Below are 18,421 nucleotides of genomic sequence, written 5' to 3'. Positions count from 1 at the left end.
ATTTCCTTTTTGATTTCTTCATTGACCCACTCATCATTTAGTAGTGTATTGTTTAGCTTCCATGATTTTGTGTATGCTCTGTAGCCTTTCTTGCTACTGATTTGTAGTTTAATTCCATTGTGGTCAGATAGAATGCAAGGAATTATTTCAATTTTCCTGAATTTGTTAAGATTTGCTTTGTGTCCTAATATATGGTCTATTTTAGAGAATGTTCCATGTGCTGCTGAAAAGAATGTATATTCTGCAGCCTTTGGATGAAATGTCCTGTATATATCTGTTAGGTCCATATCTTCTATGACCTCATTTAGTCCAGATGCCTCTCTGTTTATTCTTTCCCTGGATGACCTGTCAATTGATGAGAGTGGGGTGTTAAAGTCACCCACCACCACCGTGTTTGGTGTTATCTGTGACCTTAGTTCTAATAGTGTTTGTTTGACGAATTTGGGAGCCCCCATGTTAGGTGCATATATGTTTAGGATTGTAATGTCCTCCTGTTGTAGTGTGCCCTTAATCAATATAAAGTGACCTTCCTTATCTTTTTTGACTAACTTCGGACTAAAGTCCACCCTGTCTGATATTAGGATAGCAACCCCTGCTTGTTTTCTAGGCCCATTTGCTTGAAACACCGTCTTCCAACCTTTCACCCTAAGATAATGTCTATCCTTTGTAGAAAGGTGAGTTTCTTGAAGACAACAAATTGTAGGATCCTGCTTTTTAACCCAGTCTGCAAATCTATGTCTTTTCGTTGGGGCATTGAGACCGTTGATATTAAGAGATATTATTGAAAGGTGTGTATTTATGTTTGCCATTTGTGTGTGTGTGTGTGTGTTACTTGTTCTACCTGTGCTCTCTTCTGTTAACTGGTATTTGAGTATGGCTGGTTTTTTCTAGGTTCCTTATATGTGTGCTTTTCCTTTTGTTCAGCATGGAGGATTCTATCAAGTATTTTCTGTAGAGCTGGTTTTGTCTTCAGATATTCCTTTAACCTGCTTTTGTCATGGAATGTCTTTATTTCTCCATCTATTTGGATGGATAACTTTGCAGGATAAAGTAACCTTGGTTGACAGTTGTTATCTTTCAGAACTTGGAATATATCACTCTAGGCCCTTCTGGCTTTAAAAGTTTGTGTTGAATAATCTGCTGTAATCCTGATGGGCTTGCTTTTGTAGGTAACTTGATTTTTCTCTCTAACTGCTTTCAATATTTTTTCTTTGGTTTGTGTGTTTGGAAGTTTGAGTATAATGTGGCGAGGAGAGTTTCTTTCTGGGTTTTGTCTGGCTGGGGTTCTAAAGGCTTCCTGTATCTGTATTGGCACCTCTTTCCCAATTTGGGGAAAATTTTCCTCTATGATTTTGTTGAAGATGCCTACTATGCCTCTGGAGTGGAATTCTTCTCCTTCTACTATGCCCTGAATTCTTATATTGGATCTTTTCATAGTGTCCCGAATATCTTGAAATTCCCACTCATACTTTTCTATAAGTTTGTCTTTCTCTTTGTTGGACTGCATTAGGTCTGCCACCTGATCTTCTAGCTTAGATATTCTGTCTTCTCCCTCATCCATCCTACTGGTGAGATTTTCTACAGAGTTTTTTATTTCATTAACTGTGTTCTTCATTGCTAGTAATTCTGACTGGTTTTTCTTTATTATTTCTATTTCTCTATTTATGTCTTGTATTGCCTTCTTTATTTCATTAAATTGGTGTCCTGCCTCTTCTTTGATTCCTTTGATTTCCTCTTTGATTTCCTCTTTGATTTCTTCTTTGATTGTTTTCATGTGTTCTTTGACCTCTTTGAACATATTTATAATTATTCTTTTGAACTCTTTCTCAGGCATTTCCTCTAACTCTTTCTCACTGGAGGACATTTCTGATGCATTAATACTTTTAGGTGGATTTATATCGTCTTGCTTTTTAGTGTTTCTTGTGTTATAATGTATATATTTTTGCATCTTGGATTAAGTTAATGCTTGGATTTTCTAGCTAGCTGTGTATTCTTAGCTGTATCAATTGATTTGGTGTAATATATTTTCAGGGTAGGACCTTAAGGTATTAGGTGTGGCTCTTAAGACTCTCAGAGTATCTACAAAGATGTTCTTAGGGGTTGAGTTTCCCTGCTATAGGAGTATTCAAGCAGGCTGAGTGGAATAATATACTGGTAGATTCTAAAATTTAGCTAAACACTGTACCCATTCCATCAAAAACAGCCCCGAGTATGTATGCAAGAGTAGTTATTATAATGACCAGATCCTCTATCAACAAAGAGGTTTAGATTTCTGGTCTGTTGAGGTATCCAAGTCAGCTTGTGACCAAGTGAGACCCTTCCCTGGTGCAATCCCAGTTACCTTGGGTGATTGTGGTCTCAGTCAAGTTGCTGCCTGGGTCGTCGGGCTGCTGTTCTGATTTCTGGAGCTGGGCACTTGCTTTTCCTACGGGGCAAACTGAGCTGCTGCCGCCGCCTCTGCAGCTGTTGTATGCGCCACCCCCGGAGCCCCCACCGCTGCTGAAGCTGCCGTTGCCGTGTCCCCGAAGCCGCTGCTGCGGGATATGTCACCGCTGCCACTCCTGGGTCCGCTGCTGCTGGGGCCACTGGTACCGGTGCTGGAGCCGCTGAAGTTGCTGCCAAATTCTGCTCCTGCTTGGGTCCCGCCGTCAGCCCAAGTTGGCGTGGCCGGGTCCCGGGCCGCTGCTGTGTTAGCTGGAACTGGGTTCAGGCGGCAGGGGAGGGGAGGGAGCCGCGCTGTTCTGGTTGTATCGTTTCTCCACGTGTGCTTTTACTTCGCGGTCTGCTCCTCCCTCCGTTGCTCGCTGCCACTCTCCCCTCACGTTTCCCGAGTTGCGGAGAGCGCGGTGTGAGGGGAAAATCCCGCACCTGGCTTGTCCTGCGGCTCGAGCCGAGAGACCGGCGGTTTTTCTGCCGCTCCGCGGTTGCGGCGGGTAGCCGAGTGGCCCGGAGCCGCTGTTCCCGCCTGTGCAGGCTCTGGATGCTCTGGAACTCTTCTACTTCTCCGCTGCCGCCTCAACTTCCTATACACCTCACTTTTTAGTAAAAGTGTGTATTTTGCTGAGTTTTTTTTGGTCTTCCCCCCCCCAGGCTGTTTTGGCCTGGTACCTACGCCGCCATCTTAACCGGAAGTCCATTTGATATACTCTTGTATTCTGTTTGCCAATATTTTGTTGAGAATTTTTGCATCTATGTTCATGAGGGAGATTGGTCTGTAATTTTCTTTTTTTGTTCTATCTTTGCCTGGTTTTGGTATCAGGGTGATGCTGGCCTCATAGAAGGAGTTTGGTAGGATTTCTTCTTTTTCTATTTCCTGGAAAAGCTTAAGAAGCAATGGTGTTAGCTCTTCCTTAAAAGTCTGGTAAAATTCAGCAGTGAATCCATCTGGGCCTGGGCTTTTTTTAGTTGGGAGATTATTGATAACTGCTCGGATCTCCATGTTTGTTATAGGTCTATTTAAGTGATTAATCTCATTTTGATTTAATTTAGGTAGGTCATATAGATCAAGGAAATCATCCATTTCTTTCAGATTTTCATACTTTGTGGAGTATATGCTTTTATAGTATGTCCCTATAATTTTTTGAATTTCTCTGGAATCTGTTGTGATGTTATCTTGTTCATCTCTGATTTTATTAATTTGTGTCTCTTCTCTCTTTCTTTTGGTCAGATTTGCTAAGGGTTTATCAATCTTGTTTATCCTTTCAAAGAACCAACTCTTTGTTTCATTAATTCTTTGGATTGTTCTTTTTGTTTCTATTTCATTAATTTCTGCCCTAATCTTTATTATTTCTTCCCGTCTACTACTTTTTGGTTTGCCTTGTTCTTCTTTTTCCAAGGCTTTAAGGCGAAGCATTAGGTCGTTTACTTGCGACCTTTCTAATTTCTTAATATAGGCACTTAAGGCTATAAATTTACCTCTTAGAACTGCCTTCATTGTGTCCCAGAGATTTTGGTATGTTGTGTTCTCATTATCATTTGACTCTATAAATTTTTTGATTTCCTTTTTGATTTCTTCATTGACCCACTCATTATTTAGTAGTGTATTGTTTAGTTTCCATGATTTTGTGTATGCTCTATAGCCTTTCTTGCTACTGATTTGTAGTTTAATTCCATTGTGGTCAGATAGAATGCAAGGAATTATTTCAATTTTCCTGAATTTGTTAAGATTTGCTTTGTGTCCAAATATATGATCTATTTTAGAGAATGTTGCATGTGCTGCTGAAACGAACATATATTCTGCAGCCTTTGGATGAAATGTCCTGTATATATCTGTTAGGTCCATTCCTTCTATGACCTCATTTAGTCCAGATGCCTCTCTGTTTATTCTTTCCCTGGATGATCTGTCAATTGATGAGAGTGGGGTGTTAAAGTCACCCACCACCACTGTGTTTGGTGTTATCTGTGACCTTAGTTCTAATAGTGTTTGTTTGACGAATTTGGGAGCCCCCATGTTAGGTGCATATATGTTTAGGATTGTAATGTCCTCCTGTTGGAGTGTGCCCTTAATCAATATAAAGTGACCTTCCTTATCTTTTTTGACTAACGTCGGACTAAAGTCTACCCTGTCTGATATTAGGATAGCAACCCCTGCTTGTTTTCTAGGCCCATTTGCTTGAAACACCGTCTTCCAACCTTTCACCCTAAGATAATGTCTATCCTTTGTAGAAAGGTGAGTTTCTTGGAGACAACAAGTTGTAGGATCCTGCTTTTTAACCCAGTCTGCAAATCTATGTCTTTTCGTTGGGGCATTGAGACCGTTGATATTAAGAGATATTATTGAAAGGTGTGTATTTATGTTTGCCATTTGTGTGTGTGTGTGTGTGTGTTACTTGTTCTACCTGTGCTCTCTTCTGTTAACTGGTATTTGAGTATAGCTGGTTTTTTCTAGGTTCCTTATATGTGTGCTTTTCCTTTTGTTCAGCATGGAGGATTCTATCAAGTATTTTCTGTAGAGCTGGTTTTGTCTTCAGATACTCCTTTAACCTGCTTTTGTCATGGAATGTCTTTATTTCTCCATCTATTTGGATGGATAGCTTAGCAGGATAAAGTAACCTTGGTTGACAGTTGTTATCTTTCAGAACTTGGAATATATCACTCCAAGCCCTTCTGGCTTTAAAAGTTTGTGTTGAATAATCTGCTGTAATCCTGATGGGCTTGCTTTTGTAGGTAGCTTGATTTTTCTCTCTAACTGCTTTCAATATTTTTTCTTTGGTTTGTGTGTTTGGAAGTTTGAGTATAATGTGGCGAGGAGAGTTTCTTTCTGGGTTTTGTCTGGCTGGGGTTCTAAAGGCTTCCTGTATCTGTATTGGCACCTCTTTCCCAATTTGGGGGAAATTTTCCTCTATGATTTTGTTGAAGATGCCTACTATGCCTCTGGAGTGGAGTTCTTCTCCTTCTCCTATGCCCTGAATTCTTATATTGGATCTTTTCATAGTGTCCCGAATATCTTGAAATTCCCACTCATACTTTTCTATAAGTTTGTCTTTCTCTTTGTTGGACTGCATTAGGTCTGCCACCTGATCTTCTAGCTTAGATATTCTGTCCTCTCCCTCATCCATCCTACTGGTGAGATTTTCTACAGAGATTTTTATTTCATTAACTGTGTTCTTCATTGCTAGTAATTCTGACTGGTTTTTCTTTATTATTTCTATTTCCCTATTTATGTCTTGTATTGCCTTCTTTATTTCATTAAATTGGTGTCCTGCCTCTTCTTTGATTCCTTTGATTTCCTCTTTGATTTCCTCTTTGATTGTTTTCATGTGTTCTTTGACCTCTTTGAACATATTTATAATATTTCTTTTGAACTCTTTCTCAGGCATTTCCTCTAACTCTTTCTCACTGGAGGACATTTCTGATGCATTAATACTTTTAGGTGGATTTATATCGTCTTGCTTTTTAGTGTTTCTTGTGTTATAATGTATATATTTTTGCATCTTGGATTAAGTTAATGCTTGGATTTTCTAGCTAGCTGTGTATTCTTAGCTGTATCAATTGATTTGATGTAATATATTTTCAGGGTAGGACCTTAAGGTATTAGGTGTGGCTCTTAAGACTCTCAGAGTATCTACAAAGATGTTCTTAGGGGTTGAGTTTCCCTGCTATAGGAGTATTCAAGCAGGCTGAGTGGAATAAAATACTGGTAGATTCTAAAATTTAACTAAACACTGTACACATTCAATCAAAAACAGCCCCGAGTATGTATGCAAGAGTAGTTATTATAATGACCAGATCTTCTATCAACAAAGAGGTTTAGATTTCTGGTCTGTTGAGGTATCCAAGTCAGCTTGTGACCAAGTGAGACCCTTCCCTGGTGCAATCCCAGTTACCTTGGGTGATTGTGGTCTCAGTCAAGTTGCTGCCTGGGTCGTCGGGCTGCTGTTCTGATTTCTGGAGCTGGGCACTTGCTTTTCCTACGGGGCAAACTGAGCCGCTGCTGCTGCCTCTGCTGCTGTTGTAGCTGCCACCACCGGAGCCACCACCGCTGCTGAAGCTGCCGCTGCCGTGTCCACCGCCACTGCTCACCCCGAAGCCGCTGCTGCGGGATCTGCCGCCGCTGCCGCTCCTGGGTCCGCTGCTGCTGGGGCCGCTGGTACCGGTGCTGGAGCCGCTGAAGTTGCTGCCGAACTCTGCTCCTGCTTGGGTCCTGCTGTCAGCCCAAGTTGGCGTGGCCGGGTCCCGGGCCGCTGCTGTGTTCGCTGGAGCTGGGTTCAGGTGGTGGGGGAGGGGAGGGAGCCGCGGCTGCTCTGGTTGTATCGCTGCTCCACGTGTGCTTCTACCTCGCGGTCTGCTCCTCCCTCCGTTGCTCGCTGCCGCTCTCCCCTCACGTTTCCCGAGTTGTGGAGAGCGCGGTGTGAGGGGAAAATCCCGCACCTGGCTTGTCCTGCGGCTCGAGCCGAGAGTCCGGCGGCTTTCTGCCGCTCCGCGGCTGCGGCGGGTGGCCGAGCCGCCCCGGAGCCGCTGTTCCCGCCTGTGCAGGCTCTGGATGCTCTGGAACTCTTCTACTTCTCCGCTGCCGCCTCAATTTCCTATACACCTCACTTTTTAGTAAAAGTGTGTATTTTGCTGAGTTTTTTTGGTCTTTTTCCCCCCTAGGCTGCTTTGGCGTGGTACCTACGCCGCCATCTTAACCGGAAGTCCCAGTCTCTCTTTTATTTTGATGCCATGATCTTTTCCTCCTATTATAATGGTCTTGTATTGGTAGTGTCAGGCGCTGTGAGATCATGGATATCCAGGCCATTTTGTGTCTGGAGGAGCACGTTGTAATCTTACTCTTCCTTTGGCTCTTATATTCTTTCTGCCACCTCTTCTGCAATGGACCCTGAGCCTTGGAAGGTGTGATAGAGATATTGCAGAGCTGAGCACTCCTCTGTCACTTCTCAGCACCATGGTTCCTTCTGAGTCATCCCAAGGTCACTGCCATCTGAAAAGAGAAGGTTCTCTACCAAAAGTGAGAGTAGTATTAATATATGGATATGAACATTAAGGGAAATGCTTACTGAGCAGCTTGATGAGCATAGTATATACATTTAGCCAGATAGCAGCAGACATTACACCTCTAGGGCTCATGACTACCCCTGTTTTAAGTTTTCAGTATCAGGGATGTATTCCCTCCCATGGAGTGGGCCTCCAGTCCATTTAGAGGGCAGCTGGTTTCCACCATGACAGACGTGCCACTACTGCACCTGTTGGCTCATTTGGCCTGGTTGGCCAAATATAAAGCTTGCAGTGCTCACTGTGGAGTATCTTCACTGGTGATTTCTCTCTCTCCCATTGAACTGCATGCATCGTGGCTTTTTCCAGCTTTCTGCAAGCTGAGTCTTTTTAAGCAAGTTCCTTTAATGGCTGAGCCATCTCTCCAGCCCTGCTTTTCTTTCTTTCTTCCTCCTCCACCTCCTCCTTCTTCCTTTCTTCTTCTTCTTCCTCTTATTTATTTATTTATTTTTCATTTTTCAAGGTAGGATCTTGCTCTAGTCCAGGCTGACCTGGAATTCACTATGTAGTCTCAGGGTGGCCTTGAACTCACGGCAATCCACCTACCTCTGCCTCCCAAGTGCTGGGATTAAAGGTGTGTGCCACCATGCCCGACATTATTTATTTATTTATTTATTTATTTATTTTGAGGCAAGTTTTCATTAGCCCAAAATCCTCAGCCTCCCAAGCTGGGGTTATAGGTGTGAGCCACTGCCCCCAGTGTTGTGTTTTGAGGCAGGGTCTCACTGGAGTTGAAGCTGACCTGTAACTTACTCTAGCCCTGGCTGCAAACTCAACCTCCCAGTGATTCTGTTACCTCAGCACCAAGGGCTGGGATTACAGGCTGAGCCCCCATGCCGGCTGCCTTCGCTTCTCATCCCCAGGAAGCTCTCAGCCCATGCCGCCCTCACACTGTTAGATTCCTTCAGTGAATGGTTTCGGTGTGTCCACTGTGCCGGGCCTGCTCCAGGGCATCCATAACAGTCCTAGCACAGGTCTCAGGTCACATTCCAGCCGCAGTACTCACTCGCTTTGTTAGTTCAGAGCTTGGAGGCTATCGAGTTGAGATCACGTATGATAGCTCCCTCTCTCAGGGTTGCCTGGAAGAGTTCATCAGATGAGGCAGCCCAAGCCCTGAGCCTAGAGCCTGGCACTGGCAAGAAGCTTGTGGGCTGATGGGCTCCTCAGAGTCCCAAGAGGGCATCCTGTGGGGTCGGTACATTCTGGGTTACACGCACATTTGAAGACCTGGGTGGGAAAGGATCCCAAAGTACCTGTCTCGTTCACCTGTGCCAGGGCTCCGTGATGCAGAGTGGCCTGGTCGGACACAGGTGCTGCGACGCGGATCCCTCATCTGGTACCTCGACGGTGCCCACACCACCAGCAGTATGCAGGCCTGTGTGCGCTGGTTCCGCCAAGCAGTGCATGGCAGAGAGCAGCCCAGCAGGTGAGCACAGGATGGGGGGAGGCAGGGCCTTAGGTAAAGGATGGAGCATGGAGTGGGGTGAGGCTCAGTTGGAGAGGCGGGGAAAAGGCTGGCTTGTGGGGAGAGTTGGGGCAGGATGGGATGCAGGGAGGCGGTGCTCTGACTCCTTCCTTCCTGTGCAGTGGGCTCGAGGTCCGTGTCTTGCTCTTCAACTCCACCGGGGACAGGGACCCCGCGGCCCTGCTGAAGCTGCTACAGGTGAGGGGCCAGTCTGGTGGCTGTGCCACCCCGTAGGCAGCCCTCCCTGGTCCTGGCCGTGCCACCCCACTGGGCCTAGATTTCCTCCACTGTAAAGTGGTCACCTGAATTCTACTGAAGATGACATGTAAAGGCTTCAGGCCCTCAGGGAGTCTTCCATAAGCCATTGCTCTTGCTCTCTTGCAGTTGGAAGGAGGGCTTCATGGTGGCTAAAGGGACAGGCTCTAGACACCCTTGACACACTCCGTTAGCCAGTGACATACAGCCTGGCCAGAAACATCATTGCCCTGCCTCAGCTTGCCTCTGCAGGCGCACGTTTATTAAGTGTGCTTTAAGGAGTCACAAGGTTTCAAGGAACATAGAGGCCCTTCTCTCCTTGGGGAAACTGAGGCTGCTCCATCTAGACTGTCAGGGCTGAAGTAACTCCTAGGAATCATCTCTCATTTCACAGGGCAAGAAGCTAAGGCTGCTCATGTCCAGAAACTGTCACAGCTCTTTCCCCAGCCTGGATCCAGGGCCTACTTCCTAGCTAAGTGGCCTTAAGAAAGTGCCACCTGCCTGAGCTTCTCTTCCTATCTGTACATTAGGCCATGCTGTCATTGCCAGGCCATGAGGCCAGGAAGGGGACCCTGAGGCAAATGGAGCTGGGGCTGAAGGGCATAGCTGGTGTCCACAGGGCAATGCCTTTAGACACATGGGCTCGGGAAACCATTTGGAAGTCATGGGGTGGGGGCAGTCTCTCCAAGAATCTCATGCCAAGCCTCCCACTCCACTTCCAGTCCTGCCACTTTGACTATGCTGTCTTCTGCCCCAACCTGACCGAGGTGTCACCCACAGATAACGCAGGTGAGAGTGGACAGATATGGTGCGTGGGGTGAGCTGGGGCTGAGGACTGCAAGGTGGGCTGCTGCTGAGGGAAGGGAGGACTTTCAAGCTGCAGGGCTGGGCTCGGCGGTAGAGTTTGTTGTATAAACACCCTTAGGTGCATTTTAAATTTTGTGTCCTCTAACTGTAATCCTGCCAAAAAAAATTAGCAAGGAGAGCTTTTTTCTTTTTGGTTTTTTGAAGTAGGGTGTCACTCTAGCTCAGGCTGACCTGGAATTCACTCTGTGTTCTCAGGGTGGCCTCAAACTCCCAGTGATCCTCCTACCTCTGCCTCCCAACTGCTTGGATTAAAGGCATGCGCCACCATGCCCGGCTAAGGAGAACTTTTTTTTTTTTAATTTTATATAAAATTTTATTGTTTATACTTCTTCAGTTTCATGGGATACTTCATTTACTTCATTTTCTTCTTTTTTTTTTTCCAAATTTTTATTAACAATTTCCATGATTATAAAAAAATATCTGATGATAATACCTTCCCTTCCCCCACTTTCCCCTTGAAACAGTGTATTGGCCCCTCCCCTTCTCAATCAGTCTCCATTTTTCAAAAAACATGCTAAAGGCCATTTATAGCTACTGATATCAGCTATCAGTTTTGTGGATATTGACCAGACTTTGTTACTGAAAATGAACTGGAGGAGAATAGAAAATACTAGTATGTACTCCTAAAGGAAGGGGGGGCTACTAGCTGGTGAAGAGTTGGCATATATGTAAGTATGTGAATACGGGGTTGCAGTGTAAAATAAACAGTCACTGTGCACTGTGTTAAAGTATGAAAGAATAGAGAACATACTTTTGTTTTATCCTTTTTCTTTTAAAATATTTTATTTATTTTTGAGGAGAGGAGAGAATAAATGGGTGTGCCAGGGCCTCTTGCCACTGTCAAGGTACTCTAGATGCATGCACCACTTTGTGCATCTGGCTTCACATGAGTACTGGGGATTTGAACTTGGGTCAGCAGGCTTTTTATAAACAAGCACCTTTAACCATTGAGCCATTTCCCTAGCACTTGGAATCTTTTTTTTTTTTTTTTTTTTTCTGAGGTAGGGTTTGACTCTGGTCCAAGCTGACCTGGCATTCACTATGTAGTCTCAAACTCACAGTGACCCTCTTACTTCTGCCTCCCAAGTACTGGGATTAAAGGAGAATCTTATTTTATTTATTTGACAGGGAGAGAGAGAGAGAATGGGCACGCCAGGGCCTCCAGCCACTGCAAACAACTCCAGATACATGTGCCAGTTGTGCATCTGGCCAATGTTGGTCCTGGGGAATTGAATCTGGGTCCTTTGGCTTTGCAGGCAAAAGCCTTAACTACTAAGCATCCCTTCAGCCCGTCTTTTTTTACTTTTTCTTTTCTTTCTTTCTTTTTCTTTTCTTTTTTTTTTTTTTTTTTTTTTTTTTTAGGTAGAGTCCTACCTCTGACTCCTGAGTGCTGGGATTAAAGTTGTGCCATTATGCCCAGCCTAGAATCTTCTTTTTTCCCCAAGGTAGGGTCTCGTTCTACCCAGACTGACCTGGAACTCACTGTGTAGTCTCAGTCTGGTCTCGAACTCACAGTGATCCTCCTAGCTCAGCCTCCAAAGCACTGGGATTAAAAGCATGTGCCACCATGCCCAGCTTGGAATCTATTTTTTTACTTTTTTTATGGTTTTTCAAGGCAGGGTCTCGATCTAGCCCAGGCTGACCTGGAATTTACTATGTAGTCTCAGGGTGGTCTCAAACTCACAGCAGTTTTACCTGTGTCTACCGAGTGCTGGGATTAAAGGCATGCATCACCATGCCTGGCTGGGAATTTATTTTTAACTGGACACCTAATTTTTGAGGTAAGCCCAACAGACTGGCCTTTAAAATATATATATATGTGTGTGTGTGTGTGTGTGTGTGTGTTTGTGTGTGTGTGCATGTATAGATATATTTTTTTTGGGTGGGGGAGAGAGGGAAAGAGACAGACAGAGGATGGGTACATCAGGGCCTCCAGCCACTGCAAATGAACTTCAAATGCATGCGCCACATTGTGCATTTGGCTTTACATGGGCACTCAAGAATTGAACCCCGGTCATTAGGCTTTGCAGGCATCTCTCCAGCCATTTGGTTTTTTTTTTTTTCGAGGTAGGGTCTCTAGCCCAGGCTGACCTGGAATTCACTATGTAGTCTCAAGGTGGCCTTGAACTCATGGCAGTCCTCCTACCTCTAACTCCTGAGTGCTGGAATTAAAGGTGTGTGCTACCAAACCCGGATGGCCTTTTTTTTTTTTTAAATGTGAGAAAGTGAGAGAGAGAATTGGCGTGCCAGGGCTTCCAGCCATTGTAATCGAACTCCAGATGTGTGTGCCACCTTGTGCACATGTGCAACGTTGCATGCTTGTGTCACCTTATGCCTCTGGTGTATGTGGGACATGGAGAGTCGAACATGGGTCCTTAGGCTTTGAGGAAAGTTGTTGGATTTGGCTGCACCTCATTTTTCCCACTGTGGGGACCAGTGGCCGAGTCTGGTGAGTTGATGCGTAGAAAGGACCAGTTGGTAACATGTGCTCACTGGGCCAGTGCTGGCCCCTCTTCCTGTCCCCTCCACACATGCCTGTGTCTGTGCCCCGCAGATCAGCAGAACTTCACGGTGACTCTGGACCAGGTGCTGCTCCGCTGCCTCCAGCACCAGCAGCACTGGAGTTTCCTGGCTGCGGAGCGGGCCAGCCTGGTGCCCGACGGGTCAGCCTCCCTGCTGCTGGCGCCCCACCCCGGCAGCCCATGCTCCCTCGTCTTCAGCTGCATCTCTCACGCCTTGCAGTGGATCAGCCAGGGCCGGGACCCCATCTTTCAGCCCCCCAGCCCTTCCAAGGGCCTCCTCAGCCACCCCACGGCCAGCAGTGGTGCCAGCATTCTCCGGGAGGCTGCTGCCATCCACGTGCTGGTCACTGGCAGCCTGCACCTGGTGGGTGGCGTCCTGAAGCTGCTGGACCCCTCCCTGTCCCAGTAGTCACGGTGGTGTGGTTGAAGAGGAAATCTCCCAGCCCTGCCTTCTCGCCACAGACGTACACCAGGTGCCTTGAGGTTTCTGCTGTCTGGGCTCTGGCCTAGGGCCCTGAGCTCTAGGTGGAGGAGTAGAGGGCCAGGAGAAGCTCTGCACTTTGGTCTCTCCTTCCTCTGGCCAAGGCAGCAGGGGACTTGGGGGTCTCCACCACTGTAGTAGTCTCCTCACCACCTGCCTGCCTCCTGGCTCAGGCCCAGCTTATGGGTGAGCTGCCTGACCAGCCTACCGTCCTTCTGCAGGCTGGGCCAGAGACTTCCTCATCCCAGTGCCTTCTGAGAAGGAAGAGGATCCCTGCCTAAGACTCTGTATGGACACAGGGTGGCTGGAATGAATTAAAGCTTTTAAAGCTTTTTCTTTCTTTTTTCTTTCTTTTTTTTTTTTTTTTTAAGCAGTGGTGAAATCTTTGAGAGCTGTAGCCTGGGGCTGGGGCTGCAGCTAATATAGGATCTGGACTGTGTGGCCACAGCCCTGGCCATGTGGCAAGTCTTTCTCTCCCTTGAGCCTCAGGTAGCCTAGAATTCTAGAAGACTGGATTGATATCTACAGGCCATACTCTTGAGGTAGGGTCTCACTCTAGACCAGGCTGACCTGGAATTGACTGTGTTGTCTCAGGGTGACCTCGAACTCATGGCAATCCCAGGGAGTGCTGGGATTAAAGGTGTGCACCACCACGCCCGGCTTGGAGGATTTGGTGATTGAGCATTGGACCCATGTGACAGATGAGGGCGCAGTGGCTGGCTTTGAGAAGCCATAGGCCGCCCACAGATAAGCAGATGCAAGATTGGGACCCAGAACTGTTGGGATCTGTGTTCTAGACCCCCGAGAGAGTAGACAGAACTGCCTAGCATTTGCTCTTCCCAGTCTCAGTCCCAGGGGTGGGCCATCAAAATAAGTGTGCTGTAAAGGTTTAATCCATACATGTTTTGTCCCTGCTACCGGCCGCCCACCCTCTGTGACAGAATTAGCCCCTCCCACCAGAAGACCCTCCCCTTTGTCCAGCCCAGCCCAGGTTTCATGTCCGATTTATTGGTGGTGAATATACAGAGGTGGGCCCAGGAGCAGCAGCCTGGCCACTGCTCTCCTGTTGCCTGCCGCATGGATGGGCTGGGAAGAGAGGTCTCTGTGACATTTTTGGAAGGAGCTGGGCTCCCTCACCCCACTGTTCTTGCCACCCTCTGAGCCTCGGGCTGGGCACCCCTCAGCTTCCGTCTCCCCCACCAAAGTTGTGTGAGTCCAGGTGTGGAGGGCACAGGAATCAGATTCAGGGGCTCTGGGCTTGACCCCCGTGGGTTCTGTGGCGAGTGTCGTAGCCTGGTTAGAGCTCTCACCTGTCTGGCACAGTTTTCCCACATAAGTTTCTACAGCAATGTGGGCGTACAGGGCAGTGGCATCTTTCGGCCATCCTGGACAGCCTTGTCCCAGAACCTCTGCATTGGAAGACTCTATGAAATGGGGTGAGGGCACTGAAGGTGTTCCAAGCCGGTGCCCTCGCTGGCAGCAGGCCTCTGTGAGGGAGGTGGGAGGGGCAGGTGCGGAGGGCACATTCCGTCCTCAGTCGCGCGGATACACGGGGCTTCCGGGACGAGCTCGTGGCCAGTGGTTCCCAGCTGGTGGCCTCTCAGTCTCTCCTGCGGTGCAAGGGCTGGCCGGAGGGCCCCTGGGGCTCTGGGCTGGGCACTACGCCATGCTGCTGGTGGAGCAGGGGGTGCTCTGGGTGCTCCCGATGCTGTGGTTGGTGCTGCTGCTCTCAGAGGAGGCCGGGGCAGCCACCGCCACCACGGGCTCCCGCTTGCTGGGGGAACCTGGGGGCGTGGGCAGGGGTGGCGGTCAGGGCCCCCGGCGGCCAGGGCTCCCCACTCCCTCAGAGGCTTCTCCAGGCACTCCCAGGGGATGGGGAGGGCCCCTGAGTGCTCACTGCGGAGGCCTGGGATACTCACGTGTGTGCGAGTAGATGCACCAGAGCGCAGCCGTGAGAAGAGCCCCAATGAGGAAGGCACCAAAGGTGATGCCCAGCACAGCGGGCAGGACGAGACCTTTGCCTGCGACCAAGGGAGGGAGGAAGGGCCAGTGGTCAGCGCTGCTGCTCCATCCCGGCCTCGGGCCTCTGCCTACCCCGTTGCTAGCCGCGGGTACAGGTTGGACCCTCTTCCAGTTCAGCCACACCCCTAACTTTCTGCCACCCCCACCCCCACCCCACCAAGTAGGGTCTCATTCTGGCCCAGGATGACCCGGAATTCACTCTGTAGTCCCAGGCCTGCCTAGAACTCACAGCAATCCACATACATCAGCCACCCGGGATCTGGTATTCAAGGCATGTGCCACCACGCCAGGCTCGGACCCTGACTTTCTGAACCTCTGCCTCCTCATCTAGTGCATAGGCTTGTCGCACCCTGCCCAGTACTAAGCTGTCACCAGCTGCTCAAAGAGCCCAGCCAGCTAGGCTGTTCAGGCCATGCTTGTGTCTCCTAAGGCTAGCCAAGATGCCTCTTCAGGGGACACGGATGGTGCAGTGTATCAAAGAGTAAAAGGACCCTAGGAGTCTAGAACCTGCTCTGCCCTGCTGTGTGACCTGAGGTCAACACTAGCCTGTCTCTGAGCCAGATTAGAATGGGTTATAGCACCTTTAAAAAAAATATGCATATATATATATATATATATTTTTTTTATTTTTTATTTTAGAGAATTGGTATGCCAGGGCCTCAACCACTGAAATTGAACTCCAGACGCTTGTGCCACCTAGTGGGGATGTGCATCTGTGTTTACATGAGTACTTAGGAACTGAATGCAGGCTGGTAGGCTCTGCAAGCAAGTGCCCCCAACCACTGATCCATCTCCCCAGGCCTAGAACATCCTTTAAGACTCCTTAGCTAGGCTGGGGTTGTCCCAGGCCTCACTCCTTCCACACTCCTGTCTGTGTGTGACCCTGGGCTCTTGGCCTCTGACTTCCCATCTGTGCAGTGAGGTTATGAGCCCCACCTCCTCGATCCTGGCTGCGAGGGTCAGAGGTGATGACACCATCCTTGCCTGCATGGCAGGTCCTGCCCTCACCTCTGCCCCCAGCATCACGGGCACTATGGCTCAGTGACATTTGAGCCAGGGAAACTAACAAAGAGGCTGAAGGGGCCCAGTGCTGAAAGGCGTCAGGGAAGTTAGGCCAGAACCACAGCTAAGGGGCCTCATGGTCCATCCAGGAGGCTGTGTCCTGCAGCAAGGGCGCCACCAGTGAACAAGCAATGGAGAGGAGCACTGCACAGGGAACCTGAGGCACGGGTCGCTGTCCTGAGCGGCCATCCAAAGTCATTCTCAGATGCAGCTCTTCTGGCTGCTGGGGCTCTGGGAAGCCCTTCCGTCTTTCCTCCCAGGGCTGCTCCTGCTGGACCCCCTGCCCCCGTGTGCCTGGGTCCTGTCTCTCCCCCGTCTTTTACCCTCCACTTACCAGACAGGTCAGGGCTGACGATGTTCAGGCGCATGGAGACACTCCTGTAGATTTCCTGGGGAGGGAGAGACGGGTGGTGGATGGCACAACTTTTGGCCAGCAGCCTTTGGTTTTCCCTGGCTCTGCAGCCCTGACTTGCCACATCTCTGAGTCTTGGCTGAGTCACATCCAGCACTTTCTAGCCAGGAGCCTGTGGATACGTCCTGGGGATGTGTGCTGGGGTAGGGGATCAGGGGACAGTCCATGGCCACTTCCTGGTAGGTCCTGGAAGGCCCTGATTCCCATGAGTCATTTCTTTACCCTGTGCAAGCCTTGAGCCCTGAGCCAGGCCAGCTCAGAGCCCTGGGGCTCACAAGCTAGAGGGCAGCACAGACCTGGAAGGTAAGGTCTGCCCAGTTTCAGGCAACTAGGGGGGTCTTTTGTTCTGCTTTGACTTAGTGTGTGTATGAATGCAGGCATGCATTGGCCCAGCTCACATGTGGAGGTCAGCTTAGAATATTGGTCCTTGCCCGAGGCCGAGTCTCTCTTGTTCACCACAGTGTGTGCCAGGCTAGTTGGCCCGTGAGCTCAGGGTTCTCCTGTATCTGCCTTCCTTCCCGCCACAGATGCCCTGGGATTACAGGTGCTCATGCTACGCATTTGGCTTTACATGGGTTCTGGGGATCTGAGCTCAGGTTGTCAGTCTTGTGCACCAGGCACTTTACCTATTGAGCCATCTCCCTGTCCCCAACCAGGGAGGGTTTTAATCTTGAAAATTTTTGTTTTCTGTTCTTTTGATTTTTTTTTCTTTTTCTTTCTTTTTTTTTTTTTTTTATATTGTTCTTTTGATTTTTAAGGTACAGTCTCACTCTAGCTCAGGCTGACCTGGAATTCACTATGTAGTTTCAGGATGGCCTCGAACTTATAGCAGTCCTCCTACCTCTGCTGGGATTAAAGGTGTGTGCCATCATGCCCAGCCCTGTCTGCAAACAGCTGGTGTGGTCTTATGAGTGTGTCCAGGACTGAGAGTCTGAGAATGAAGATTCACTGGACAGTGCCATGTTGACACCAGCAAATGCAGAAAGTCAGGACATTGTGTGACTGGCTCCTAGCACACTTATTGAGGTCAGTCACACTGGTGATCACACCAGTGGGTAGATTCCTGGGAGAAGGATGAGTGACTGGCATTGTTTAAGTACTGAAGGATGATGGATGGACAGGTAGGTGGGTGAATGTGTGGATGGATGGGTGGGTGGATGGATGGATGATAGATAAAGACACAGAAGGATAAATGGGTGGATGGATGGTTGCAGCTGCATATCCTACCAACTCCTCAGACTCAGCGATCCCATCAGAAGGCAGTAGGTGGCAGTGAGTGCCCCACCAGCTAGACTGTCAAGCCCGGTGCCTGACTATGACACTACTCCCAACCAGCTGTTTGCACGTCCCACTGGACTGCCACCCTTTGCCTGCCAACCCCAGACCCAAAAGCCACCTTAAAGCTGGGCCTGGGTCATACCCACTCACCTGGGACAAAGTCCTAGGGCGCAGGGCCAAGTTGCAGCTGAGGGTACCAGCCATGGGCGTGGGCACCATGTAGACGCGGAGGAGGAAGCTGAAACGTGGGTCACCATCTGGGCTTGGGGACAGCATGCTCACACAGCTGCCCTTGGCTGCCCGGCCCTGGATGAGTTCCACCGTGTCCAGTTCAGGCCCCAAATCCAGGTGGCAGCTGTCTATCTGTAGTGTGACCTCAGTGATGGATGGGGACATGCTCACCTGCACGGGAAGGTAAGTGGACCAGGTATGAGGAGCTTTTCTTATTTTTTTTTTTTGGGGGGGGGCGTATTTCTGCTTTTTTAAATTTATTTTTTTCCTCAATTTTTATTAACATCTTCCATGTTTACAAAAATATCCCATGATAATACTCTCCCTCCCCCCAC

General features: G+C 48.5%; 2 protein-coding genes across 6 annotated transcripts in view; one reads left to right on the top strand and one right to left on the bottom strand.

The window, feature by feature from the left end:
* Fpgs (folylpolyglutamate synthase) overlaps window positions 1-13,415 on the top strand; it is a 40,854-nt gene extending 27,439 nt beyond the window's left edge. For all 5 annotated transcript variants that reach the window (XM_045148769.1, XM_045148761.1, XM_045148750.1 and 2 more), the window contains 4 exons: window positions 8,767-8,917; window positions 9,079-9,154; window positions 9,934-10,000; window positions 12,633-13,415. In XM_045148769.1, the coding sequence (XP_045004704.1) occupies window positions 8,767-8,917; window positions 9,079-9,154; window positions 9,934-10,000; window positions 12,633-13,009 (671 nt within the window). In that variant the 3' untranslated portion in view covers window positions 13,010-13,415. The remainder of the gene's footprint in view (window positions 1-8,766; window positions 8,918-9,078; window positions 9,155-9,933; window positions 10,001-12,632) is intronic.
* Window positions 13,416-14,069: 654 nt separating this feature from the next.
* Eng (endoglin) overlaps window positions 14,070-18,421 on the bottom strand; it is a 51,233-nt gene continuing 46,881 nt past the window's right edge. The window contains exons 13-16 of the mRNA XM_045148736.1: window positions 18,006-18,257; window positions 16,500-16,554; window positions 15,001-15,102; window positions 14,070-14,865 (exon numbers count right to left, since the gene is read on the bottom strand). Coding sequence (XP_045004671.1) covers window positions 14,741-14,865; window positions 15,001-15,102; window positions 16,500-16,554; window positions 18,006-18,257 — 534 coding nt within the window. The 3' untranslated portion in view covers window positions 14,070-14,740. The remainder of the gene's footprint in view (window positions 14,866-15,000; window positions 15,103-16,499; window positions 16,555-18,005; window positions 18,258-18,421) is intronic.

This window comes from Jaculus jaculus, chromosome 1 (assembly GCF_020740685.1).
Source record: "Jaculus jaculus isolate mJacJac1 chromosome 1, mJacJac1.mat.Y.cur, whole genome shotgun sequence".
NCBI lineage: Eukaryota > Metazoa > Chordata > Mammalia > Rodentia > Dipodidae > Jaculus > Jaculus jaculus.
This window is presented reverse-complemented; position numbering and strand designations above follow the sequence as displayed.